Source organism: Vulpes vulpes, chromosome 9, assembly GCF_048418805.1.
Source record: "Vulpes vulpes isolate BD-2025 chromosome 9, VulVul3, whole genome shotgun sequence".
Classification (NCBI taxonomy): Eukaryota; Metazoa; Chordata; class Mammalia; order Carnivora; family Canidae; genus Vulpes; species Vulpes vulpes.
This window is the reverse complement of record NC_132788.1, coordinates 90701060-90728974: the sequence shown is the minus strand read 5'-3', so window position 1 is coordinate 90728974 and position 27915 is coordinate 90701060. Positions and strand designations below refer to the sequence as shown.

Here is a 27915-nt window from a genome sequence, read left to right as displayed (position 1 = left end):
TGAGACAGCATGGCCCTAGCCTCATGGGGCCAGCAGGCAGGCCTGTGGAAACTGCAGTGATCCTGGAAGGCCTCTTGGAAGAGCAGGGGTGCAAGGCTGGGTTGGGGGTGGGGGGAGGGTTGCACCCACCAAGATCTGAGAAAGGAGCATTACAGGGCAAAAGGAACAGCAATAGCAAAGGCCCCACGTGGGGATTTGCTGGGGAGGATTAAGGCACAGAGAAATAAGTAGAGGGAGGGTGTCATCGAGGTGGGTGGGCCGGACTCCATGAGGACTTGGCTTCTCCTGAGTGAGAGGGAGCCATGGGAGAGCTTTGAGCAGAGGAGGACCTCTGGGGTTTTGCTTTAAAAAGATCCCCCTAGCTACTCTGAGCAAAGATCAATGGTTTTCCCAGTTAAATGCAGATTCCCCGGCACCCTGCTGAATCTGGAATCCTCATGCTCCTCCAGCAAAATGATTCAAGGTCTCCCACCCCACTGGAGACTTGGAGAAGAGAGCAGGGTAGGAAATGAGATTCACGCCATCTCCCCACCCACTCCCCGAACACTGTTGCGGCACACAGCCTGACAGAAGCTGTGCCAAAACCCACAAGCACGAAACCAGTTCGCCTTTGTTCAGCCCAGCTGAATTATATAATAGGCTTTCCTAACTTACTTGACCACAGAATTTTTTTTTCAGAGAACACTGTTAAATGTCCTTCACAAATGCTCCTTCGGGCGCACTTTGGTTTATTTTCTCTGGGCCCTTGCACTAGGTCTGGTACACAGTGACTACTCAGCAACCACCCTTTGAAAAGTACACAGATCTCTCCATGGTGACCCTGACTAGACTTGGGTGATTTACAAACTCACTGACCTTTCCCGAGCTCCAGGGAGATACAGTCACTTACTTACTTACTTACTTTCTTTCTTTCTTTCTTTCTTTCTTTCTTTCTTCTTTCTTTCTTTCTTCTTTCTTTCTTTCTTCTTTCTCTCTTTCTTTCTTCTTTCTCTCTTTCTTTCTTTCTTTCTTTCTTTTTCTTTCTTCTTTCTTTCTTTCTTTTCTTTCAGATTTTATTTATTTATTTAAGAGAGAGAGAGAGAAAGAAAGAGCATGAGCTGAGTGGTGGGCAGAGGGAGAAGCAGACTCCCCACTGAGCAGGGGAGTCCCATGTGGGGCTCGATCCCAGGCCCCTTGGATCATGACCTGAGCTGAAGGCAGATGCTTCACTCACTGAGCCACCCAGGCACCCTGAAACATACTGACCCCTTTCCAGGGGTCTGAGAAGATCAGAAACAAGAAGGGGAAGAAGGAAGAGCTGCCACTTGGCCTCTTCAGAACAATGTCTCTGCTGAGACACCCTGCCAGAGCATGTGGCTGAGTTATGTGACAGCTTTTCTAGAAGGTTCTTTTAACCAACATGTTGTAGAAGGCTTGAGTGAGTCCCCAGAGGTCAGTCTTGCTGGCCCCCTATCTTGAAGCTGAGTGCCTCTTCCTCAGGCCCTGGCTGGTAGCCAGGTATCAGGCCCGCAAGAGGGGCCCCTCCTTTTGAGGCCTCAAGCATAGCTTGGCTTTCCTTTGTTTCCAAGGAAACTTCACCAGGGGGCCCATTCATTAGTGAGAGGCATCTGTCTTAAAGTTTGAGACTCAGGAGCCAGATGTCTCCAAGGAGCCCCGCAGCCCAGGAAATGCCGGAGGGGCCACAGGACCATAGCTGTCCCTATCATGAGTGCCAGAAAAGACTTGGAACCACCAGGTCCATGCCGCCTTAAACAAGTGAAGAAATTGAGGCCCGAAAAGAAGAAACTGTGACTGTCACAAGGCTTGACTGTGATGCCCGAGGGAGCTCCCTGAATCCACACTGGTCAGCTGGGACTTTTCAGAGTTGCACAGAGGCCATCAGGGCATCCATCAGTAGGATGGCCACAGAAAAGGCAGGCTGAAGGAGGGATAGTCAGGGCTCATGATAGCTTTGACCTCATCAGGGATGTGGGTAGGAGAAGGGATGGTGATGTCCCATCCCAGGGAACTAGTGAGCACTTGGGAGGTGGGGGTAGCGGGCAAGAGGGAGGGGCAAAGCAGTGTGCACAACCCTGTAACCCTGCACTCCATGTGTGTGTGACACCATGTATGACAACATCACAGCAGTGGTGCACTGCGGTTGCCCTAGTACGTCTGCCTGTAACAGGGTGACTTTGCAGCTACAGATGGCTCTGAGCATGTGTGCTACTCTCCCTCCCTGTGGCTAGGACAGATCAGAGTAGCTGGACATGTGGCTATGCAGAAGGAGTGTCAGTAACTCTGGCACCTGTGGGCCTGGGACCCTGGAGAAATATCCAGTGTGTGCACCTCTGAATATAATTAGCAGCTTGCTCTGGCAGAAACTTGGCCCTAAGAACTCACAAACCTGATTTGTCATTTCAGGGCTATCAGCAAAAACACAAGCAGACTGTGGAAAACCTATTTTGTAAATGTAGTTACCCAGGGGTAATGTGAGAGCCCTCCTGCTCCAGGGCCATGGCCATCTTCTGATGTGCTGGCCACAGAAGGTGGTGGGAGAAAGACCAAGAGATGGGGTGAAGGCCTTGGATGGGGAAGACTTGCCACCTGCCCCATGGTCTGTCCTGCAGGCTCTACCCCAGCTCAGTTCCATGGGGCCTCAGTGAGCATCTAGCCATACACACGGTCCACAGACCAGGCCTGGGATCAGAGGTGGCCTGATCCAGGATGAACACAGAGGGGGGCATGGAGGAGAACTGCATGGACACCTGTGAGGACCTGTGTGTGCTTGTATCTGGATGAGAGGAGGTGTGGTAGCAGGATGCTTAGGATGTGGGCACTCACAAATATCCCCGGGCAGGCTCCTGCAAATGCCCAAGCAAGCAGGTGCCTGGTCAATGAGCTTGCAAATTCCCCCACCCATCTCTGGGCTATCTGCTGACCAGCCATCTGCTTCTTGCTTTCCACACTTGCCTCTTTGCTGACACAACCTGCCCACAAACTGCCCCATCTCTGCGGCCCAAGAACCGCGCCCCCCACCCCCAACACACATGCATTCACATATGGTTCACAGCAAATCTTCGTTTATTTACCCATTCCATTTATTCATTCGCACACGCATTTGTTCGTCCATTCATTCATTCAACAAATGCTCATTGAGTACCTCTTGTGAGCCACCAGTACTGCTGACCCTCTTAAGGCCCCCACCACCACCAAGTAAGAGCCATGAAGCCAATGAACCTTGATGTGAGTAGCTCAGAAAAGAGAAACCGGGATCCCTGGGTGGCGCAGCGGTTTGGCGCCTGCCTTTGGCCCAGGGCGCGATCCTGGAGACCCGGGATCGAATCCCCACGTCAGGCTCCCGGTGCATGGAGCCTGCTTCTCCCTCTGCCTGTGTCTCTGCCTCTCTCTTTCTCTCTGTATGACTATCATTAAAAAAAAAAAAAAAAAAAAAAGAACGTTTAAAAAAAAAAAAAGAAAGAAAAGAGGAACCTTGGGCTGGATGGCATGCAGCCGTTAGCTGGAGGGAAGCACTGAGCCGGTGTCACAACCAGGTGGCTGCATCAAGCCGGATGGGCTCTGGAGGTTGGGTAAATGTCATGAGGTGGCCTCCCACAATGCCAACCACCCCTCCGGCTGGGTCTGGTCTGGTACTGCCACTCTGCCTGAAGCCCAAGGTCTGTGTCAGCTGAGGTTGAGCCCCAAAGCTTCAGAGCTGCCCCTCAATCCCAAACCCCATGCAACAAGGTCTATCTCTCTGCTGGCTCTCAGGGCCCCCCCATTAAGCCCAAGCTGCCTTGGCTGCCCTCCATGCTCTTTCCCACCAGCTGCACCAGCCTCTGTGACTTCAGTGAGGGTTCAGAGGGCCTGGGGGTATCCTCCAGCTCCTCCCTACTCTCCCTCCTCAGGATTCTCAACAGTCTAGAGAGCCCATCTGGGGCTACCCACTTCCCCCAGACTTCTTGCCCATGCCTCCTTGCTCACATATTTGTTATAATAGTAGTAGTATAATGAAGCATAGCTCCACAGCCCTGGGCACGATGGCTGGTGTTCTCAACTTCCCACATTATAAAGTGCACTGGCCAGAGCTGGAGGTGGCTAAGAGAATGAATTCCCCAGCCTGGCCTGCTCCACCCCTAGTCATCACCTGGTTGGCTCCTTCTCATCTATCAGGACTCAACTTGACCATCCTCTTCTTAAAGAGGCCTCTTCAAGCCCCCAAATAAAGTTGTCCCTATTCTTGTCACTCAGGCCACCTATGCAAACCCTCATTCTGTGATCATGTTTGCATAGGTTCATATTTAATGTGTGTGAATGTAGATGTGTGTGTGTGTGTGTATATATATATATATATATATATATATATATATATATACAGCCTCCCCCATGAGAGAAGGGATATCATCCATCCCATGAGAATAGGACTACATCTACCTTGTTCTGTCTTAAAATCTAGTTCAATGCCTGGTAAACAGTGGGTACACAGTAAGTATTTGCTGGATAAATAAATCTATTTATCCATTTCCTGAAAGCTACCTCACTTCATTAAGGGTCTGAGGCTGCTTATTACAAGAACACATGCAATTCAATATGAGAGGAAAAAACAATGATGGAATCAAAGATTTTGACCCTTGCCCTAGTGATTTCCTTTCTAAATATTCCACAGGTATGTTCAAGAATTTGTAGGAGCAACCTCCTGGAAAGCACCAGAGGACTGGTGAGGAGCTAGTCCAGTGAACCAGGAACATCAGGGTAGGGGAGTAAGATGTAGCCAGAAAAAGGCTCTCTGCTCACTATGGGGTCCTCTCCAAGCTATAGTGGTAAACCAAGAAACAAAGAGGAATGTGTTTTATAAGTGGAACTCATTTCTAATAGGCAATTAACTGGTAAATGTTGAATGAATGAGCAGGATCTTTCTGGAAGGACCCATGAGAACTTGGGAACAGTAGTGCCTGGGGACAGAACTCAAGGAGGGAAATTTATGTGTTTACTGTGTCATACTATTTGCCTTTTAGCCATATGCAAATATTATCGACTCAAATAAGTTTTTTGTTATTTAAAAATACAAGAATTCCAAGAGTCCACATAAAAATCTGGATGTGAGGCTTTTCTTGAAAAAGGAGAAGGTTGGCTCAGCGGTTTAGCGCCTACCTTGGGCTCAGGGCATGATGCTGGAGACCTGGGATTGAGTTTTGCTCCCTGCATGGAGCCTGCTTCTCCCTCTGCCTGTGTCTCTGCCTCTCTCACTCTCTCTCTCTGTGTCTCCCATGAATAAATAAAATCTTAAAAAAAAAAGAAACAAGAAAAGAAAAAGGAGAAGGCCTGACCACACTAGGCTGTGTTCCTGGGGATGACGATCAGCAACGTTGAGATGTAGGAGGGCCCAGGGTGTCCACTGTCCACCCCTATCTGGCCCTTTTGCTGCCAACCCTAAGGCCATGCTGCAAAGGGACTAGCTTGCTAGGACTGCGGGGTGAAGGGTGGGGCTAAGAAGCCTTCCCCAAAGTGGAAAGGTGGTTATTTGGCCATCACTCCTGTGCTGATCTAGCTCCAAACACTCCAAAGGCCACAGCAGGGTCACGGCAGTTCTGAGGCTGGTGAATGTCGGCATGCCACAAGCGTGCTAGTCTTGCACAAGAATCTGTTAACTCAGTTATCGGTCAGGCCCCAAAAGTGCCTCTGATCTCACCTCCCCCACCAGGGCATGAAGGCTTTCATTCAACCCAAAAGGGACCTCTGGAGAGAGGGAGACACCATTGCCCCCCTCCCCCAGGTACCCCATCCAAGGTTCTTGGCAGGGAGGAGGGTGAGAGGGCAAAGACCCATAGAAAGAGGTGAGAAGGCAGGACTGGCTCGAATATTGACTCTGGCCATGATATTTGGGACAAATCACATTTCCAAGCCTTGGTTTCCTCACTGGCAGCCACTAGTTCACATTACCTGTGCATGCTATTTCCAGGTGCTGATCCCTCCCCCCAAGCACGGCAGCAGCGGCTCAGTGATAGCTCGTGTCAACCTTGCATGTAGGAGCTGCATCAGTCAGGCTTCTCCAGAGAGGATCAGTAAGATAGATACAGATACAAGAAGAGAGAAATTTATTTCATTTTAAGGAATTGGCTCACAGGGCAGCAGAGGCTCGCAAATCTGGAGTATGCGCAGGCTGGCAGGCAGGGGACTCAGGTGGGTTCCTAAGTTACAGCCGGCAGCAAAAGACCTCCAAGAAACCTTGGTTTTTGCTCTGTAAGGCCTTCAGCTGATTGCATGAGGCCCACCTACCTTATCAAGGATACTCCCTCTTGGGCTTACTGGGTGGCTCAGCAGTTTAGCACCGCCTTTGGCCCAGGGAGATCCTGGAGACCCAGGATCGAGTCCCACATCGGGCTCCCTGCATGGAGCCTGCTTCTCCCTCGCCTGTGTCTCTGCCTCTCTCTCTGTGTCTCTCATGAATAAATAAATATTTTTTTTAAAAAAAGGATACTCCCTCTTCAAATCAACTGATTGTCCATGTTTGTTTGTTTTTTAAAGATTTTGTTTATTTATTCATGAGAGATAGGTAGAAGGAGAAGCAGGCTCCAAGCAGGGAGCCCATGCGGCACTCAATCCCTAGGACCCTGGGATAACGACCTGAGCCAAAGGCAGACGTTCAACCACTGAGCCGCCCAGGTGGCCCCTGGTTGTCAATATTAATCACATTTACAAAATGTCTTCACAGCAGCGTCTTGACTGATGTTTAAACCAACTATGTGTCAAGCGGGCATATAACGTTCAACCATCGCGGAAAGCACCACTCCCTTTTTGTGCAGGGGGAAATGGAAGTTCAGAGAGGCTGTGCCATCTGCTGAAGGCCAGGAAGCTCAGAGAGAATGGAGCTGGGAGCTGAAAGCAAGCAGGAGCCGGTCTCCCTTTTCTAACAGGACTGCGTGTTGCCACTTTGAGGGCACACGTGGGAATTAGATGCGAGGACATGCACAAGTGCCAGGCAGAGGCAGAACTCAGCAAGGTAGGGGCTGTTCTTAGGGCTTGTTGTGAGCACTGAAGAAGGCTGGAGGGGCTGGGGTTGGGAGGGGGGGTTGGTCTGGAAAAGGAGGCAGAAAGGAGGTGAGTTCTGGAGTGTAGGACAGAAAACCTGTAGCACCAGGGCCCCCAACGAGACAGGAGGGCAGGAGGAGACCTCTGCCAGGCTGTGAGTCCTGCTGCTACGCATCTGGGCCCAGAACCACTGACCCAGGTGCAGGGGATAGAGAGGGAACAGTGTCCACCAGGGTGTGAGTTCTGGAAGGACTTGAGGCCCTGGCTGGCTGCCCAGGGGTCCCTAAAAATGGGTGACTCTAAGAGTTGGGCTGGCTGGCTCCTTGGCTGGGTGCTTCCATCTGCCTACCCAAACTGACCTATCTCCTAGAAGTAGAGAAAAGCTTCCACTCAGACCTTGACCCTTGACACAGCCCCAGTCTCCTCCCTGCTTCCTCATTCTCCTCAGGGTGGAGCACTAGACCAGAAAGCACAAGACCAACAGGTGAGCCATGCCCTCTCCACTTGCTGGCTGTGCGAACTTGAGCAGGCTACTTAACCTGAGCTTCTTCTGCCCCCTGGATGGGGCTCACCATTCCACTGACCTGTAGCGTTGCTCTAAGGCGATCTGAGGTTGTGCATCTAATCACGGCACCAGGCCAAAATGTTGAGTAGAGCTGTTCTTGCTGTCATGCTTGTTTACAGTATTATCCTCCCCAGCCTTCTCCTGGTTACTCTTGTTCCATCTGGTACCACTTCTCCAAGCCTCACTCGCCCTTTCCCCATTCCTCCTCCTTTGTTCTCAGTGCCTCAATGTCTGGACAGAAAGGGAGCTAGGCAGGCCTTTAAATGCCTCTGGAGCCAGCAAGAAATTAAGGGCCTTGCCTTGGTTGATGATCACATTGTTGATAACAGTGGGATTCTGGTGGCTGTTGGTTGGGATTCCACTCTCCCCCAGCCTCTGGAGCACACCTCCTCCTTCTCCCTCTGAGCCCTGGCCTCCCAGGCCTCTGGATGGCCCTATTCCATACCAGCCTCCACTAGCCTTCACTGGGCCCCCCTCAGCCTAGCTGCCTGTCCGAGGCACCATCTCTCTGACACGAGGGTCCAGCTTTGATGTGGGTCTCCTTCCCTGCCATCCTCTGTCCCAGCACCCTTGCCCACACTGGTCATAGCCTCAAAAATAGCTACTTTCCTAGCATCTGTCTCTGTGGCAGCCCCTGAGGGCAGGGAAGGGGGCTCCTGTATGCAGTACATCCAACATGGGCCCGAGGGGCAGGCCTGCTGTATCCCATCAGGAGCCCATCAGCTCATGGATGAGCCTGATCTGGCCTGACCAGCATGCAGGAGCTACAGGTGGGGCATGGAATGAGGACAAGCACCAGGGGACCCACCTCTTGGTCAGTTTCTTTCAGAAAGCCCCTCACAGGCAACCTGATCCTTCCCCTAACCCTCTGCCTCAGACCATCCTCCAGGGGCTATAATGGCAGCAGAGCCAGGGTGTGGCCCAGAAAGCAGGACAGCTGGCCCAACCCTCACTTGCTACATGATATTGAGTCCTTTCCCCAATCTGGGTCTTAGTTACCCTAGCTCTAAAATGGGGCAGGGCTGCAGACACACACTCAGGTGCCTACAGCCAGACACATGTCATTGCTTAGACATCCCATGTCCTTAGGGTTGGGGAACCACTGACAGGAAGGCTGGTAGAGTACTGGAGAGAACGCATCTTGCTTAGGCCAGCTCAGCGGCTCCAGGCCTGCTGATCCCTCAAGAGAAGTTGTAAATCTTTCAATTTAACAATCTCCTGACTATTGAATGTTGGCAACTAATTCACATTTTTAAAAAGCACTGTGTGTGTCAAAGAGAACAGATCTGGACCATAGTCTGTGGATTCTATCATGGAGCACTAGGTTCAGGGGTCCTCTGGGGCTTTCTGGGAGAATAGTGTTTGCTCTTTGGGGTGGGGTTGATGCTATTTCCTGTGTACAACCCTCCTCCCATAACACACACACATCTCCTAGAGCATTTGATGGCTTTACCCCAACCCAGCTCCTTTTTCCCCTAGCCAGCAGAGCCCACCCCTTGCTCCAAAGCTGGCTTTACAAACCCAGGCCTAGGCCTGCCCTTGGTAGGAGGAGCCTAAGAAGGTTCCAAAGAAAGGGCCAGCACCAGGCAGGTGTTGGGGACTTCAGGACCCCCCCTGTCCTGCCCAACCCTTAAATTCTATCTCTTATGGTCATCCTTGGACCCTGTCACTGTAAACCTTTGAGTTCACATTTCCAATTCTCCAGGACAGAACTGAGCTGCTTCCAGAATCTCTATCCATTCTGTAAGGCTCATCTCCCACTCCTTGCCAGCTAGCTGGATACTAACACCCTAAGGAGCACAGCTGGCTCATAGCCAAGGCCACACCGAGCATCAGCAGCACAGGCTGGAGGTTTTGTTCAACTACAAAACTGTCCAGAGGTGCCTGGGTGGCTCAGTCAGTTGAACATCTGCCTTCAGCTTGGGTCATGATCTTGGGGTCCTGGTATCAAGCTTGGCATCGGCATCATGCTCCTTGCTCAGCAAGGAGTCTGCTTCTCCCTCTCCCTCTGCCCCTCCCTCTCGCTCATGCTCTCTCTCTCTCTCAAATGGATAAATAAAATCTTTAAAAAATATTTTTAAAAGTTAAAAAAAAAAACCTCTCCCATGTCCAGCTGGATTTCCTTGGGGGTGGGGGGCTTGAAGGATTTTTTTGCCCAACTGATAAGATGTTGAAACTAAGGCCGAGAAGAAAGCAGTAAGCGTGCCAAGGTCCCTCGTTGGCTCCTTGACCCTCACAGAGGGCACTACTACAAATAGCTTCTAGGCCCCAGAGTGGAAAAGGCTGAGTGAGTTCTGGGGCTGGGGTTGACATTTGCCTTCTGCCTTGACCACTGGGTGAGTGCCGTGTGCAGCAGCCCCTGAAGGTGATGGTGACGACAACCATGATGATGATGATGATGACGCAGACTGGGGTGGAGGGAAGACATAGGGGAGGCCAGGCCCCAGCATGAGGTCTGACCTTGCCTGAATTCCAGAAGCTTGGGCTCTCCTGCCCAGAACCAGGGTGATAAGTTGAATTTGTACTGCGGCTCTGAGAAGGGAGGCAAGACAGCAGTGAGGGAGAAAAGGGAGGGAGGAACTGAAGGCAGAAAGGAAAAAGGGTAGAGGGAAAGGAAAGGAAGAAGGCTGAACCCAGGAGAGGGACCACAGCTCTGCCAGAAGGGCCCCACCCAGACTCATCACCAAGGCAGGTGAGGGACTTGTACTTTCCAGATGCAAACTCTGAGGTTTAGGGCAGAGCCAGAATTAGAATTCATGGCATATAGCACTTGCCCTTCAAAGCCTTAGACTGGAAACTACTCGGGAAGCATTTCCTAAAATGTGTGTCTAGGATATACCACCCCACATTACCAAGAGGGAGGCCTGGTGAAAATGTGGATTCCTGGGTCAGGATCAAAGGGGCATTGCCTGGGAATATGCATTTGGACCAGTGCCCTGGTGGTGGTTCTTGAGCCCTGACACTGGAATCTCTGTGGTCCTTTTATGGCTTGTCTGACCTCCTGACCTCACATTCTAGCTGTATCCCCGAAGCCCAGCTATTCGGGCTGACTCACATTCCTCCCAGGACAGGCTCGGGACTTCCCTACCCAAGGCTTCACTTATTAGTCTCCCTGTCTCATGTAGATCCACCCTTCCAGCTGGCACCTCAGTTCTGGGAGCCTTCCTGGTGGTTGGGATCCCCCCTCCTTCAGCGTCTGGGGAGTGATAGCTTCCTCCTCCCTCTGGAATTGTTTACAACATTCTATTTCACTTTCCGTGTGAGTTTCTTTGTTTCTCAACCTTTCCCCCTATTAAACAGGAAACTCCCAGAGAGCTGGAGCCTTGCTGGTTTAAACAATAAGCCTCTGAAATCCATGACTTCACCTGACCCTCCTGCCAACCACAAGCGGCAGGGCTGGGGGAGCTTTACAATGAGGAAAACGAGCCTCAGAGAGATTGTGACCTGCCCAAGCCAAGTAAGATTCAAAGCCAGGATTGGAATTCATATTTAGTTCCAACAGTTCTTTCTGCTTCTTTTGCCTCTGACCACTCAAACAGCCCTGTGAGGCAGGTTGAACAGGAATTGTGATCCGGTTGCCCAGATAAGGAAAGTGAGGCCCAGAGATGGGCAAAGCATTCAACACCATCTTTATCTTCTTTTCGCTTCTGGTTGCACTTGGGTCTGAGTCTAAGTGTTGACCTTTCTTCATGCCTCCTCTTCGGTTAAAGGGCACTTCCCAGGACCCCTCAGTAGGATGGGGGCAGAGCTGGACTCAGGGCTCCCAGGTCAGAACCCTCTCCCTGGGCCATGGACTGGTCCCACTGCCACTCTGGACCCAACTTCCTCCTCTTCATGTGGAGACTCACTTTGCCCGCCTCTCAGCTGGCTGGAGACTTGAGAAGGAATTGAGAAGTACCTGGACAGGGCAGCCCCGGTGGTGCGGTGGTTTGGCGCTGCCTGCAGCCTGGGGTGTGATCCTGGGGACCTGGGATGGAGTCCCACATCGGGCTCCCTGCATGGAGCCTGCTTCTCCCTCTCCCTCTGCCTGTGTCTCTGCCTCTTTCTCTCTGTGTCTATGAATAAATAAATAAAATCTTAAAAAAAAAAGAGAGAGAAGTACCTGGACATATCTTGGTCACTATCACTCTGGACTTTAGCCCTTTTACTAATGCCCAACTGGGTACGGAGCAACCAGGCCCAGGCCAACCGAGGTCAAGCTAAGCTGGGAAGGGTGTGGAGCACGGAGACCAGGCTGGCATTCCTGAGAGGGGGTTGCCTAATCCTACCCCGCGGGTGTGACTGGGGGGGACCCAGAGGAGGCTTGATGGCCCAGCTCTGTTGGGGATGGAGTCCTGAGGCACCCCGTTGGAGCCCAGGGTGGCCAGCAAGGGACTTTGGACAGCCAGAGATGGAAAGGGAGGGACTTTGGACAGACATGGAAAGATGGACTTTGGCCAGAGATGGAAAACAAAAATGTGTCAGAAAATAGAATGTGTCAGACCCTAACTCCGCGTCAGGCCCTGCGCCTCCACACCACCCTCGGCGCTCCACGCAGCCCTGCCCCTCCTGCCCCTTCTCTGCTCTGCCACAGGTTAGGTTCCTTCACCTCGTCCCTAAAGTGCCCCGGGTGGGTCTCCTTCCGCTTCTGCTGCTCCCCACTCCGAGGACTCCTCCTCCGGGCGCTCCCCACCCCCCACCCCCGCATCGCTCCAGCAAGCACACCCCCGCCTCTTCCGGGAAGCCCTTCGTCACAGACCGGGCGGATCCTGCTTTAGACCGCGGTCTGGAACCCCCTTCTCTCCCCTCCGTCTTCTGTATCCACGGGACCAGTTTCTTTCTTTTCTTCTTTTTTTTTTCTTTTAAGATTTTTATTTATTTATTCATGAGAGGTACAGAGAGAGAGAGGGAGAGACACAGCAGAGGGAGAAGCAGGCTCCATGCAGGGAGCCCGATGCAGGACTCGATCCTGGGTCTCCAGGATCAGGCCCTGGGCCGAAGGCAGGCGCTAAACCGCTGAGCCACCCGGGATCCCACGGGACCCGTTTCGACAGCCCCATCACCTTCCAGCTGTCGCGGGGGGCACTGCCCCTCCGACTCTGCCCTTTCGTGCCCTACATGGAGGCGTAGGGTTCGGAAGCGTAGAGCAGTTGTGGGGGAGAGAGGAGGAAGTGAGTGTAGGATACAGTGATGAAGTTGCCGATCCACCTACTCCTTCGGGCAGGGGGGCCGGGAAAGCCCGGGTGCCCGCCCCCGCCGCGACCCGCGAAGCCCGAGCAGGGAGCCCGCCCCGCCCCCTCCGCCCCGCCCCGCCCCGCCCCCTCCGGGAGCGCGCGCTGGGCGCCTGCGTGAAGGACGGCCGCTCCCAGGGCGCATGCGCAGCGCTCCCTCCGGCTCTATATTAGGACGACTGCGCTCGCGGCCTGAGGCTTCTCGCCGACAAGGGCAACGGGTTGGTGTGATTTGGCTTGGGTGCCTGCCGCCGCCGCCGCCGCCGCCGCCTCTTCCTCCGCCGCAGTCCCCCGCGCAGGTGAGGGCCCGCGCTCTGGGTGCGGCGCCGGCCAGCGAAGCCCCCGCGTGTCCCGCCAGCCCGCGCCGCGCTCGCGCTGTCGTTGGGACCCCATCCCCCACTGCTCCAGTCACCCGCCTCTGGGGTCAGCGCTCGTCTCCCAGACCCTCGGCCCATTGGGCTGCCTCACTTTCCCCCATGGGACCCCTTCTTTCATTCCCCGTTTAACTGGCCGCTTTAGAATTTGCTTCTCCCGTTATTCTCGCTCGAGCCCTCGATCCCCGGATAACCTCTGACCTCCCCGTGCCCGGGACCACCGCTTAACTCCAGACCTAACACCCTGGATGCTATAGCTCCTCTCCTCACTTAACCCCATCCACGCTTCCCTTCCTTCCCCTGTCCTTTTTTGTTTTGTCTTGTTTTGTTTTGTTTTAATGTCCCTTCCTTTCTCAGTTGTCCGGTTGGAGCTGTAGGGGATGACCTCAGGGAAATCCTTGCTTCAGGGACCCAGAGCCCAGCTGGGTGCCTTCCTCAGGTTTGGTGATGTGAGCGCCGGGAGAAGTTCGGGATCCTTTGGAGTCCTCGCTGCCTGGATGGATGACAGTGGCTTCTTCCCTAGCCTCACTTCACCTGGGTGTATGCCAAGGTGTCTTATCTGCACTGTGCATCTCCCTACAGGAGCCTCTGACCTCCCAAACCTGTTCTTGACTTGTCCCTCATCATCCCAGCCCCTTGGTTGTTAATCACTGGCATTTACTTCACTTGGTGAAGTTGCTTTGCAGGTGCTTTTGTGTAGAGCTGGGGAATGAAAGAAGTTGGTAACCCAGGTAGAGAATGGTTAGCACTCTTTAGTTGACTCCCAGACACAAGTGCCATCCTTAGACATTTTTGAGTGAGACTTGTTTTAACGGTACCCTTGCTAAAAACTGGTGACACCTGAACCCAGTGACCTTGCAGTGGTATTTGCCTGATTATTAACAAGTGTTGATGTCACTCATTGTCTTTCTGTAGGATCAGTGCACCCTCTCGGATATGGAGACTGTTGTTCGCCGCTGCCCATTCTTATCCCGAGTGCCTCAGGCCTTTCTGCAGAAGGCAGGAAAATCTCTGTTGTTCTATGCCCAAAACTGCCCTAAGATGATGGAAATTGGGGCCAAGCCAGCCCCTCGGGCCCTGTCCACTTCAGCAGTACACTGCCAGCAGGTCAAAGAAACCCCTCCAGCTAATGAGAGTAAGTGTCATTGGCAGTAACGTAGGAGGTGGCAGTGTTTGCGTTCATGACTAGACTAGAAGCACTTCTAGTCCACAGTGGTGTCTAGGGGCATGTAACAGAGGGGTTTTTTTTTGTGCCAGACTTGGTTCTTTGCCTGAAGTATCTCACAGTTGTCATCCTAACCCCACAAGTAGGCACTTTGAGTTTTCCCATCTTTAGAGGTGAGATGGTGGGCACTTACAGGTTTCTGGATCGCATGTCGGTATCTCTTGGAGTTTAGTATTCATCAGTACCTCATTCATGTAAATATGAAGTTGGAATGTTCTGGAGCACCTGGGTGGCTCAGTTGGTTGAAGCGTCAAACTCTTGATCTAAGCTCAGGTCTTGATCTCAGGGTTGTGAGTTCCAGCTTCACATTGGGCTCCATTCTTAGAACATTCCAACTTTTTTTTTTTTTCAACTTTTCTTTCATTAAATATTTGGTCTTTTGGCTTTTTAATTTTTTTTTTTCAATTAACAGGACTTTAATTTTTGGAGCAATTTTAGGTTCGTAGCAAAATTAAGTGGAAGCTTTTGGCTTCTAAAGTTGTGACTTCTTTTTCCAAATTATCGTTTTATTGTGGTAAAATGCACCTAACATAAAACTTACCACCTCTTACCAATTGTACAATTAAGTGGTATTAAGTACATTCATGTTATTGTGCAACTGTCACCACTATCCAATTTCCAGAACTCTTCAACATCCCAAACTGAAATTCTGTGTTCCTTCAACTCTAATTGCCCCTCCCCCACCCCCTGGCAAACCGCATCCTACTTTTTGTCTCTATTTGATTGCTGTAGGAACCTCACATAAATGGAATCATACAGAATTTGTTAAAGTAATGATTATTTTTTAACGCATCTTCATTTTATATGTGAATTTTTACAAATTTTGTTTTTAATAAAGAGATGAGAGTTGGCTTTTGTTTTGGTCTGGCTCTACCAGGAGAGGATGAGGCTTTTCAGGTTTCACTTAATCCTAGAGAATAATATACTTTACAGGCTCTGTTAAGTGTATTCTCTGGGTGTGTTCCTTGTAAGAAAGGAGTGGTGGGTTTTTTTTTTTTTTTTTTTTTCTGTGAGTAGAAAGGATTTAATCCTTGTAGGATTGCTTTTCCTCTTTAAGGAGCTAGTTATTTATTTATTTTTTTTACTGAACAATCAAAATACTCATGATTCTGTCTGTGACATAGAGGAAGTTGAGTAGAATGTGGCTTGTATACTTGGTAGACTCTCACGCAATCATTGCAAATGACATTCACAAACTATTTACTAGGTTAGACAGATCTTTATAATGGAAAGGGCAAAAGAAGCAAGCACATGCAAAATAAGTAAAACTTTTTAAAACTTGTACATAGAGGGAAAAAAAGATAATTTACCAAGGTTCCTGCAATGGCTATGTTTTGAGGAATAGAACACTATTATTCTAGGTTTCCCACAGTGAATGTATATTACTTTTATAATGAATGAAATGAGCTTCAAAGCAATTTTTTGACTTTATAGAAGATTTTAACAAAAAGAGTATTGAGACATCTTACCCAAGTTGTAGGAAAGATTAGCCTCTGACTCACAGTATTCCAGGATGATGCAGAATAAAACTTTACTAGAAGGGTGAATGAATTTGCTTTAGGGGAAAGAGAAGTCATTGTGACTCGAAGCACAATTACCAGCCAACTGGGTTAAGTCAGTGCACTTCTTTGATGCATTTAGATGAGCAAGTAGATGAGGTGTGTGAATGTGATACCCCTTTGTTTTTTTTTCTTAACATAGTAATAATTTGAACTCTATTAGACAACAATGGAAAGACCTCACTTTTAGCCTAATTTCTTTTGCTGAGAAAATCAGTAGTTTATATGTTAAGCAACAGCAAGCTTCTTTGTCAAGAATCTTTTAAAAATATTAGCAGAGAAAAAATTGTATGAACGTTTCTATTAACCTTCAAGAGTGTGTCCTCTCATGAAATATGCTATGTGTCCTTAGGGTGGATTTACTGGAAATCCTCCAACTCAAGAAGTCTACGCTGTCTAAAACTAGAAAATACTACTTTTTTGCGGATTTATAAGGAAAAATAGGGGTTTGAGAGATAGCTGGATTGTGCCAGTTAACTTCTCATGGGAACATTGTTTCCAGTGAGGCAGATGAGAAGACCATTCAACTAGCAGAACCTAATAAAAACAAACTTCTGCCTGATATGTAGGGGTAGAGTAAGTAAAAAGTTTGTCTTGGAAGCAATAAGAGAAACAAGGGGCTTTCTTGTGTATTGTGCAACTAGGTCTGATGCTTCAGTTTTTCCATTTCACCCCCCAGAGGACAAAACTGCCAAAGCCGAGGTTCAACAGACTGCTGACGGATCCCAGCAGACTCCAGATGGCACACAGCTTCCGTCTGGACATTCCTCCCTTGCCACAAGCCAGGGCACTGCAAGCAAATGCCCTTTCCTGGCAGCCCAGATGAGCCAGAAGGGCAGCAGCGTCTTCCGCAAAGCTAGTCTAGAACTTCAGGAGGATGTGCAGGAAATGCATGCTGTGAGGACAGGTAAACACATGACTGGAACCATTAGGAAGAACGAAGAGGTCCTTTTGGTTCTTTTGATCCTTCAAATTTGTGTATGAGCTATTATTAGGGTAGTATTTGTATAAAAAACTTCCTCTTTTAGGGCCAAGGAAGAAGGTCATCAAGATAGGCGGTTAGAGGACTGTCTGAGAAAATGTGGGACTTTCTTTCTGGGGTGTGTGTAGGATGTGACCACTTTTTATAGTAATTGCTTCATTCTGAAAATACCCTGTTGGTGTAAGCTATTAACAACTGCCCTTTATTTCTTTCCTGCCATCCTATGGGATAAAAGGTAAAAAAAATAGTGTTTCTGCAGTAAATGATGCTCTTAGGACTCCTAAGCTGTGTATCTTACCGATGGTCACTAAGAGGCAACCTTAATTCCAGATGTGGCTGTATCCACAGAGCACCAAAAGTCCCCAGAGAACCTCACCAGCAGAAATGATATATATGGCCAGAATTGTCTTCTGTGAAGAAAATTGAGATTAGGGTTGGGTGGAGTGGGAAGGTGGAGAAGACCTGCTAATAACCAGGTGTCTGGTAGCTTTGAAAACAAAACGACACTAGGCATTGGTCATTAAAATAAAAGGGAAGAACCAAAACTTCATATTCTTGGTTGCTACTACTAGCTTTGGTTATGCTCAGCTGCTGTGTGTGTGTGTGTGTGTGTGTGTGTGTGTGTACTAAGCAGTAATTAATTTTTGACGATATTTCTGGGAAGTATTGTGAACTCAGAATGTTGGTCCCCTTTTTTCTTGTTACTTTCATTACAGAGGTTGCTCAAACCTCAGTGAACCCTAGTGTAATTAGTGTGAAGGCCGATGGAGGGGACCCAAGTGGATTGCTGAGGAACTTCCAAGATATCATGCGAAAGCAAAGACCAGAAAGAGTGTCCCATCTTCTTCAAGATAACTTGCCAAAATGTAAGTCTCATTGTTATTTACCTGATGTAGGAGAGGATTTTTAACTTAAACATATATTAGCTTAAACACAAAATTGCATGGTGAGTTGAGGATTAAAACTCATGTCTCTTGCTTGATGCAGGTAGGTGTTCTCAGCCATAGTAAATACAAATCCTGTTGGTAACATGTTTTCTCTCCCTGAATACCTACCTTCTATGCCCTGGCACTGTGCTAAGCAATTGACATACAAAATCTCATTTGAGACCTTCATAGTCTCAAGATGAGGATGTCCTATAATTTGCCTACATGAATACTTCGTTAATTTGTCCAGAATCACCCTGCTGCTAGATGACCAAGCTGGGGTTGGAACCCAGGTCTTTTGCCAAAGCCCAGACATGCTTCTTAACTATCAAACTCTCCTGTCTTTTGTTTGGTTTTTAGCTGTTTCCACTTTTCAATATGATCGTTTCTTTGAGAAGAAAATTGATGAGAAAAAAAATGACCATACCTATCGAGTTTTTAAAACTGTGAACCGGAGGGCACACATCTTCCCCATGGCAGATGACTATTCAGACTCTCTCATCACCAAGAAGCAGGTGTCAGTCTGGTGTAGTAATGACTACCTTGGAATGAGTCGCCACCCACGAGTGTGTGGGGCAGTCATGTACGTAGCCCTCAGCTTTCAGATACCATTGATGTTATTTGGCGAGACATTGATGATTTAGAGGGATCTTTTGTGGGGGCAATATTCAGCAGCTAAAAGTGTGTCATAACACACTATTATTTTTAGCTTTTAAAGATATCCACAGATGACTTTTAAGCTAGAATGCACAAATAGGTGTGTGAGGATTCAAGTGTATGGGCACATTGACTATTCGTGTCCATTTCCTACCACTTCTCAAGTGAGTGCACCTTCAACCCTGGGCCACCTTGCACAGAGGCATCCTTGCTGATGCCTCAGTTGGAGAGATACAAATCTAGCAGCACTGGAGGAAAAGCTACTTCAAAAAGACATGAACAAGGATGGTAGATCCTGTCATTCATGTCCTTCCAGAGGTTTGCCATGACTAGGGATATTTGAGAGAGTTGCTTGCCAAAGTCTCCAGGGAGGCTTGTTAAAGAGATTCCAGTCTGAGGTGTAGTGATAGATCTATCCTAACATTATGTGACTGGTTTCTGGAGAGTAGGTTCAGGTAACCACCATCTAAGATGTCCCTGTAGAGACTGATGTTGTGTTTGGAGAGAAGAATGTTAATACTAAGTACATACTGGCTGATAAACACTTGTTCTTGAGGATCCCTAGGGGTATTCAGCGTATCCTCACCATAGTGTTGACATCTACCGCCTAGCTAAAGATGAAGTCAGTTGAAACTTCTGGTCTCTGGTTTGGGACCATGACGGAGTTGCTAGATGAACATAAGATTCTGTGTCCTACCTCCTAGGGAAATGATTCATATGGTGTCCAGAACTGTGAGATTTATTTTCTGTCTGCCCTTCTTTTTTTAAAAAAAAAAAATCATAAAAGGGACACTTTGAAACAGCATGGTGCTGGAGCAGGTGGTACTAGAAATATTTCTGGAACTAGTAAATTCCATGTGGACCTGGAACAGGAGCTGGCTGATTTACACGGGAAAGATGCAGCACTCTTGTTTTCCTCATGCTTTGTGGCCAACGACTCAACCCTCTTCACTCTGGCTAGGATGATGCCAGGTAAGAAAGCCTGTCTTGGGTGCCTTAGAGTTTTTTTTAGTTTCTTAGGAATTAGCAGGAATATTGACAACACAGAGGGCTTACCAAAAACAGTTAAGAGCAATGATAGTATCTGGGAGCATTTTTTTCTTGAATTGAAACATGAAGTGCTCACTGCACATCACAAGTTGCAATAGCAGATGATACTAACAGAATCAGATTTGAAGGGTTTGTCCTTAAGCTAATTGCTCCAAATATGCTTTTTATTCTAGGAAAACCCTTTGGAAAATTCTCTCAATCATTTGTAGTTATCTTTTGATGGAGTTTGGAATGAGGTGGGCAGATTTAAAAGCAGATTAGTTGTCTGCTCTTGGATTATTTTATACCTCTGGGCCTTCTCAAAGAAGAAGCACTAGCTTCTGATTTTCCCAGGAAGAAACTGGCCAGCAGTGTCTTTCCTACTGGGCAAAGCAGCACTTCTATGGCAAAGTCTGTTGTTCCTATTTAGGAAATAAATTATTTTTGGTGCAGATGGCAATAAATAGTGTTTTGTTTTTGTTTTTTATCATGTTAGGCTGTGAGATTTACTCTGATTCTGGGAACCATGCCTCCATGATCCAAGGGATTCGGAACAGCCGGGTGCCGAAGTATATCTTCCGCCACAATGATGTCAGTCACCTCAGAGAACTGCTGCAAAGATCTGACCCTTCAGTCCCCAAAATTGTCGCGTTTGAAACTGTCCATTCAATGGATGGTAAGTTTAGGTAGAGGCTAGTCTGAAATCTTAAATGGAAAAGTAGGCCTAGACTCTTTAAAAGTGTGATGTTAATTTTGTTTTTGCAATTTCTTTTCATTCTGCTAGGATTTTGGATTTGGTAGACATTGTATAGGTTTGGTGAATGTAGATGTTCTACCCTGGCTCTTACTAGGCTCTAAGACCCCAAGATAACCTAGAAACTGGAGGAAGTTCATTGTTTTCCCCAATATTAAAAATGATAACCTTTAGGGGTGCCTGGGTGGTTCAGTCAATTAAATGTCTGCATTCAGCTCAGGTGGTGATCCCAGGGTCCTAGGATTGAGTCCCATATTGGGCTCCCTGCTCAGTGGGGAGTCTGCTACCTTTGTTCCTCCCTCTGCTCATTCTGTCTCACATGCTCTCTCTCTCTCTCTCTCTCTCTCAAATAAAATTAAAAAATGATACCTTTAAAACAAAAGTTACTTTGTTCTGACTAACTCTTAACAAAACAGAACTTTGTGAAGTAGCAAGCTCTTCAGAGTAGTCTGTGTTCTTTCCTTAGGAGCAGTGTGCCCACTGGAAGAGCTGTGTGATGTGGCACATGAGTTTGGAGCAATCACCTTCGTAGATGAGGTCCATGCAGTGGGACTATACGGAGCTCGAGGTGGAGGGATTGGCGATCGGGATGGAGTTATGCCCAAAATGGACATCATTTCTGGAACACTTGGTATGTATACTCTGCACATTCTGTAAACTACACTAAAATTATATTCTCCTAACAAGGCTAAGGACTAGGTGGGATCAGGTGAGGAGACAGTGTGATAGCCTATAAAGCTTGGGTCACTTTTTGGATGAGTTTATGTCTTCTCAGTGGTGCCATAGCTTAGCAGAGTCCCTTGAATCGTGCGGGCTCCAAGAACCAAGGTAAATCTCAAAGCCTAACATGACAGAAATACCATTTGTTGCCATTCAAGTTCATTCCAAACGTATTTGTGGTTCTAGCTACATGCCATGGCAACAGCCTTTTCTCTCTGTACTTCAGGTTTTTTCATTGTATTAAAAAACAAACAAGGGCAGCCCGGGTGGCTCAGCGGTTTAGTGCCTGCCTTCGGCCCGGGGCGTGATCCTGGAGACCCGGGATTGAGTCCCACGTCGGGCTCCCTGCATGGAGCCTGCTTCTTCCTCTGCCTGTGTCTCTGCCCCTCTCTCTCTCTCTCTGTCTCTGTCTCTCATGAGTAAATAAATAAAAAATCTTTTTAAAAAAAATAAAAAACAAACAAAAAAGCTGTAGTGCTGTTCTCCTAGAGCATTCATTAGGACCTATAGGTTCAGGTGTCATGAAGCACTGAGCTCTGTGCTCACTACATGGTGACCAGTTGCAGTTCACTCTGGTGATTTTGTATCTGTTTCCCCTGGTTGAGAAGAATTGTGTCACGGAGCTGAGCTCTGTAGCCCTGTTGCCTGCTGGTTGTGACTCCTGTCTGCCCCAGCTGTGTGACCTTGAGCAGGTAGTTAATCTCTCTGCCTTTCAGCTTCCTCACCAATATAGGTTTCCCCACTACCCAAAAAGTAGAGTGTTCCTTTGAAACCTTCATAAGCCAGAATGGCATAAAGTGAAGACACAGGTGCTCACAGACCCAGGTCAAAGCTGTGGTGGCCTGATGCTGGGATGCTGAGTGTGGTTCCCTGGGGCCGGGGCTTGGCAGGGCTGCTCTCGCTGCTTGAGGTGCATGCTGCCTCTGTGATGGCTTGCTGCCACACACCAAAGGCAATTTTCACTTTTCACCTTTTATCATAAAAGTGAAAGTTCTCTTCAGATTTCTTCTGGTTAGTGAAAACAAATACTAATGTCGGTTTCTCATAAAAGTGAAGTGATATAACAACTTTTGAAAAGTAGGAACACCTTTATAATAGAAATAACAGACTCTACCTCAGTTTTTTTGTGGAGAAGATAAATGAGTTGTGTGCAATTACCATAGATACTCCCTTTGCCTGTGAGGACTCTAGAAAGATGAAAACATGAATTAAACAAATTGGAGGATTTCACAGTAAGGCAGTCGGAGACCCACGTAGCACTTAGCTAAAATGCTAATTTACAGCCTGCACTTGGTAAAGGAAGGGCAGGACAAAAGAAAGTGTCCTTCAGCACTGTCGGGGGCTGAGAAGCTTGGATAGACCAAGAGAGCCCAAGGGTTGCAGGGCCGAGCCCTGCCAGGAGGAAAGCACTTACTCTTGTGTCCTGATTCCACCAACCCTTTTCTTTCAAAGAGCTCTTGTGATGTGGGCTTTGTGAAGGTGTAGTCACTGCGCTGGAACAGGCTAGAGAGAGAAATTTTCCACTGTAAGAGCTTATACCAACCCAGCCCTGCATGGGGTTCAAGCAGGAATGTTCATTACAGAACACAATGTTAACATCTAGAAGGACTCTTCTGCGGTCCTTAATCCTGAAACTTGAGATACAGATTATACAAAGGGATTTAAGGAGAATTGAAAAATAAGGTTGGCCCTAAATCAACCCTAGCAGGTTCTGAGTTTTCATATTTCTCTGGGCAATGGTGCTTGTCAGAGTTCTGTGTTTACTTTGGTAGAAAATAATACTGGTCACACCAAAACAATTCATGTCTTAGCCGGGTTCTACTCCAACCTCCAGGGCAATGCTCACAGTGAGAGGACCTGGTGGAACGCACCATGCACCCCATGGGAGGTGGCCCCTTGCCCACTGGCAGAGCTGCAAGGCTAGGTAGGAAAGGCAGATAGGAAGAGAGGCCACAGCTTGCTGTTCAGGCACACTGGGACAGGTCAGTTGGTCCCAGACCTGGTGTGGAGACTTGTACTTTGGTCCTCATTGGCTACAGCTTGGTCATGTGATTTAGGGGAAGACCCTGACCTCCTCAACTTTCTCCCTTTCAGAGATAGGTAGACATCCCTTGACTTGAGTCTTCGGGCACATAGGATAAAGAAAAAAATGCTATGAGGCTCTGCAGCGGCCTGCTGGGCACACATAGGGGCCGCTGCCAGAATAAATGAGGCTGTCTCCTCACAGGCAAAGCCTTTGGCTGTGTTGGAGGGTACATCGCCAGCACAAGTTCTCTGATCGACACCGTACGGTCTTATGCGGCTGGCTTCATCTTCACCACCTCCCTGCCGCCCATGCTGCTGGCTGGAGCCCTGGAGTCTGTGCGGATTCTGAAGAGTGCTGAGGGGCGGGCGCTTCGCCGCCAGCACCAACGCAATGTCAAGCTCATGAGGCAGATGCTCATGGATGCAGGCCTCCCGGTCGTCCACTGCCCCAGTCACATCATCCCTGTCCGGGTAATGACCTATCTGGGACTGGACTTGCTGGGGGCTGTGCCTCCACACATAACATGGGATGTTCTGGTTCATACCTTCTTGAAGTTGGGCTAGGGCAGGGTGACTACGGGGGCAGGGGGCTGGAGTCAGTGGCCTTCTGCTCTGTTTCTGCCTTTGGCTGACTTCACAGTGAGAGTGAAGCCTTTGAACCCAGCAGGCTAGTACAGAGATTCCTCCTCCAGAGCACTAGCCTTAAAAGAGCTTCTGTTTGAAAAGTACCAGAAGCCTAAACTTGGCTAGCTTTGAAGTCTGGCTTTTTATTCAATTAATTTCAAAATCGGTCTCGCCCTTTGCACTATAAATGGTAGCCCTGTTGGTGTCACAGTTGAATTAGTAGAATTAATATAGCTAGTATAATCAAAGCTGCTGCTTTCCCACAGTACACACATCTGTGGGTAGGAAAATCAGCTGGCAGCAACGAGTTGAAGCCTGGGAGGGAGATCAGTGTGAAATCTCCTTCTAATGTGCTTTCAGCTCTCTGGGCCCTTTAAATTGCAGGCTTGCATCGCTGTTTGGGCCTGAACCTCCCAAGTGCTCATTAGAATCGCTGCTAAGGGGTGGTCTGTCCTATGGTGACCTTACCTTCCGTTATCAAACTTAGGTCGCAAATGCTGCTAAAAACACTGAAGTCTGTGATGAACTAATGAGTAGACATAACATCTATGTCCAAGCCATCAACTACCCCACAGTGCCCCGGGGAGAGGAGCTCCTGCGGATTGCCCCCACTCCTCACCACACACCGCAGATGATGAACTACTTCCTTGGTGAGTACCTGGAGAGCTGTGGTGCCTCACTGGAAAGTTGTGCAAAGCTGTCCTTGTGTGTAACTGAAGCTCTTCAGAGGCATTGATTCATTTCTTCTCTCTCCCAAGTAATTAAGAGTGCTCTTAGATGGTATAAAACCATAAAAGATGTTTAGTTGTTTGATTCTCCTTAGGGGTGCAGACACGGTTTAGAAGCTCTGAGGGCTCGTTCCTGCTCATCCACCCACTGTTTCCAGTGCTCCCTTGTTGGGATGACTCAGAGATGCACAGTAATGACTAGTGCAGGGGAGTAGAAAGAAGCCTCTGAAGGCCCAAGTCAGCCCTGGCCCTCTAGGGGTCAGCTTTGTGCTTCTCGGCTTCTCTGATGTAGGGTCCCGGAAGCAACCGCCCACCTAACCTCTTCTCATAAGAGTAATTGTTTGACATTTATATGGCTTGCAGTTCTGTACAACCCAACCCAGCACCCTGTCTGTGTCCAACCTAAAGGCAGAGATCGAGGGGCTGCTCTCAGCCACAGGCTGTCTCTGCCTCCTGAGCACCCGCACACCCCAAGGTGATCCTGCTGCTTTGCAGGCTTTGGGGCCGTTCTGCTGGGAGTGCTCAGCGTTGTAGTGGAACAATGTTGGAGCAACTTCTTCCCTGAAGCTGTGTAAAACAAAGCCAGAGTTGGGTTTCGTCTTTCAATTTTTATTTATTTTTATAACAGCCTTGTTGACATATAATCCACATGCCACAAATTTCACCCTTTTGTGTCTTTTAAAGATTTGTTTTAGAGGGCAAGAGAGAGCATGTGGGGGGGCAGGCAGGGGAGAAGAGAGACAGACTCCCAGGCAGACTCCCCGCTGAGCATGGAGCCCAACATGGGGCTCTGTGTCATGACCCTAACATCACGACCTGAGCTGAAATCAAGAGTCAGCCTGCTTAACAGACTGAGCCATTCAGGCGCCCCGAATTTTTTAAAGTATATAGTTCCATGGGACCTGGGTACATTGTGATGTTGTACACCCATCACCACTATCTAATTGCAGAACATTTTCATCAGCCCAGAGAGGAACGTCATACCCATGAGCAGCCACTCTGTGTTTCCCCCTTCCCTGGGCCCTCCTTTGCGCCCCTGTGGCTTTGTGCCTGCTTTAGGTTCCACATAACACTGGTTCGGTCCTATATGCCTGGCTTCCTTGACGACACAGTGTTTTCAAGGTCCATCCATGTTGTAGCATGAATTCTCTCTTTCTGTTACCAAATAATCATCTTTGGTTTGGATATGCCACATTGTGTTTGTCCATCAGTCGATGGACATTTAGGTTGTTTCTGCTTTTTTGCTGTTAATGAAAATAATGCTGCTGCCAACATTTGTGTTTGACTTTTTATGTGGGTCTGTGTTTGTATTTCTCTTGGATACATATTCCCTTCAATTTCTAAAAACTGTTTCTTCTCACAGAGAATCTGCTGGCCACGTGGAAGCGAGTGGGACTGGAACTCAAGCCACATTCCTCAGCCGAGTGCAACTTCTGCAGGAGGCCGCTGCATTTTGAAGTGATGAGTGAAAGAGAGAAATCTTACTTCTCTGGCATGAGCAAGTTGGTATCTGCCCAGGCCTGAGTGTGTCATGACCTCAGTTACTCACTTAACCCCAGGCCACGTTGTATCCGGATAGTCTCCAGAGTTGTCTTTATATGTGAATTAAATTATATTAAATTTTAATCTATAGTAAAAGCACAGTCCTGAAAATAAATTGTTGTGTTAAGTGATGGGTCCTCCTGTTCTGACCACTGAATCAAAATCGTCATTTTTCTTCTTCCCTTTTGATTTGACCTGCGTTGTTCCAGTATGTGAAGTGATAAACCCATGCCGGCCCTCTGGCCATGGCTTCACCCTGCTGGAGTGGCAGCGCGTCCTACTTGGCTGGAAGCCAGCCACCTCTCGCTGCCCACTGGCGCACCTGGCCACCTTAGCAGCTGAGCCAGCCCCCACCCCACCCGCATTGGGAGAGCTCTGAGCAGTCCCAGCACCTGGTGGCTGTCTTACTCCACCTCTGATCACCATCCTGCCGCAGCTGTCTCCCTCCCTGCTTCCCCTGCTACAACCTTAGCCGTAGGCTTCCCTCTGAAAGTAGGGCGGCCAGGAGGGAACGCGTGTTGCCCCCGAGTTCTCCATCCCGTCTGCCCCCTTCACCTGTGATCATATCCCTCCTGTGCTCTTCTCTCTGACTCCTCCCGCTTGTATTCTGGGTCCCCTTGGTTTCTAGTGCCTTCCTACAGCCTTCTCTAACCTCCTCAGTCATGAATTTATCCCCCTGTGCCCTGCAGCAAGCTTTGTTGTCTACCTTAAAAGTAAACAAGCTCTCCCTCAGTCTACACCTTCTTCTGGCTGCTGCCACACCCCTCGGTTTCTGCTAGCTGCCTGGTCCTTCATCCTGGTCTCTGTGAAGGCTTCCCTCTTCTTGCCACATCTTACCTCTGTCTCACCAAATCCAGTGGTTCTGTTTTCCTCTCATTGACCCTCCCAGTGGTCTTTGAGGTGGCTGGCTGTCCTTGGCCTTTTCACAGCTTCCTCCTCTGAGCTGCTGTGCCACTAACCTCTCCTGAATATGATCCTCCTACTTCATGAGCTGGCCCCTCTTTGGATGCTGAGTACCCACAGCTTCATCTGTAACTGCACTCGATACTTCCCCTCATGCCACGTGATCTCCCCCAGCCCTGGGTTTCCAGTTCCAGCTGTTCATTGCTGGCTGCCGTCAAACACCTGGAACTGCACAGGTCCAGAGGGCACCTGGGCCTGCCGACTCTTTCCCCTGCTTTCTCTTCCCTTGTCTTCCCAACATCTACCCACTTATTCTGGCCACTCATGGAGAAGCCATCTGTCTTTCTTCACTCTAGACTGTTAGCAAGTCCTGTAAGTTCTACCAGTAAGATACATGCTGGGCCAGGCCACTTCCTATCACCCCTGCTGCTATGATCCTGCGGGTTCTACTGTTGCCCCGGCATCTGCCCCAGCCTGATCCCACATGGCAGCCCAAGGGAGCTTTTAAAATTATAAAGTGGATTATGTTCCTCCCCTGCAGAAAACTTTCCTGGGCCTTCCAGTGGCACTCAGGTTACATTCTAGCTTCCTCATACAGGCTGACCACGTTGTCTGAGGTTGGGAACCCATCCCTCCTCCACTCACTCCCTCTGCTTCGTGTGCTGGCACACAATCCTAGGCCTCAGGTCCCCCAGGTGCTTTCCTGCTTCCAGGCCTTAGTGTTAGCCACTGTTTCTCCTCTGGATTTTTCTACTCTGGCTCATGGCATGGCTGTCTCTACACAGGGCAAGGTTCCTGAGGAGCAACCTTCCCTGAGCCCCCCAGGATAGGGCAGCCCAGCCCCTCTGTGTTCTTACTGTCACTTGACCTCCTACTGTGCTGCCCTTCAAAGCTCTGGTCACCACTCACAATGACTCCCTCCTGCCCCCTGCCCCCTGTTGATCATCTGCCCTTTCTTCTTACTTCTATATCCCCAGAACGCAGCACAGTACTTGACATACAGCAGGCATTAAGCAAGAAGGAAAGGGGGTTTCCTTTGCTCTGGCGGCCATAATAAAATACCACAGACACCAGACACCAGGAG

At 48.9% G+C, this 27915-nt stretch overlaps 1 protein-coding gene across 1 annotated transcript; it reads left to right on the top strand.

The window, feature by feature from the left end:
- The first annotated feature begins 12882 nt into the window (after positions 1 to 12882).
- On the top strand, positions 12883 to 26059 carry ALAS1 (5'-aminolevulinate synthase 1). The gene is made up of 11 exons (XM_025986878.2): positions 12883 to 13082; positions 14073 to 14292; positions 16621 to 16848; positions 17640 to 17789; positions 18210 to 18432; positions 19294 to 19478; positions 20032 to 20211; positions 20756 to 20920; positions 23237 to 23505; positions 24146 to 24308; positions 25750 to 26059. Exons 1-11 carry the CDS (start codon positions 12927 to 12929, stop codon positions 25908 to 25910), a joined length of 2100 nt encoding a protein of 699 aa, XP_025842663.2. The 5' UTR covers positions 12883 to 12926; the 3' UTR covers positions 25911 to 26059.
- Positions 26060 to 27915: the final 1856 nt, after the last annotated feature.

Excerpts from the sequence above, each read along its gene's own strand:
- ALAS1 (XM_025986878.2), top strand. The coding sequence starts at position 12,927 with ATGCGCAGCGCTCCCTCCGGCTCTATATTAGGACGACTGCGCTCGCGG. Across the intron at positions 14,293-16,620 it reads AACCCCTCCAGCTAATGAGA|AGGACAAAACTGCCAAAGCC; the intron begins GTAAGTGTCATT and ends TTCACCCCCCAG. Across the intron at positions 16,849-17,639 it reads AATGCATGCTGTGAGGACAG|AGGTTGCTCAAACCTCAGTG; the intron begins GTAAACACATGA and ends CTTTCATTACAG.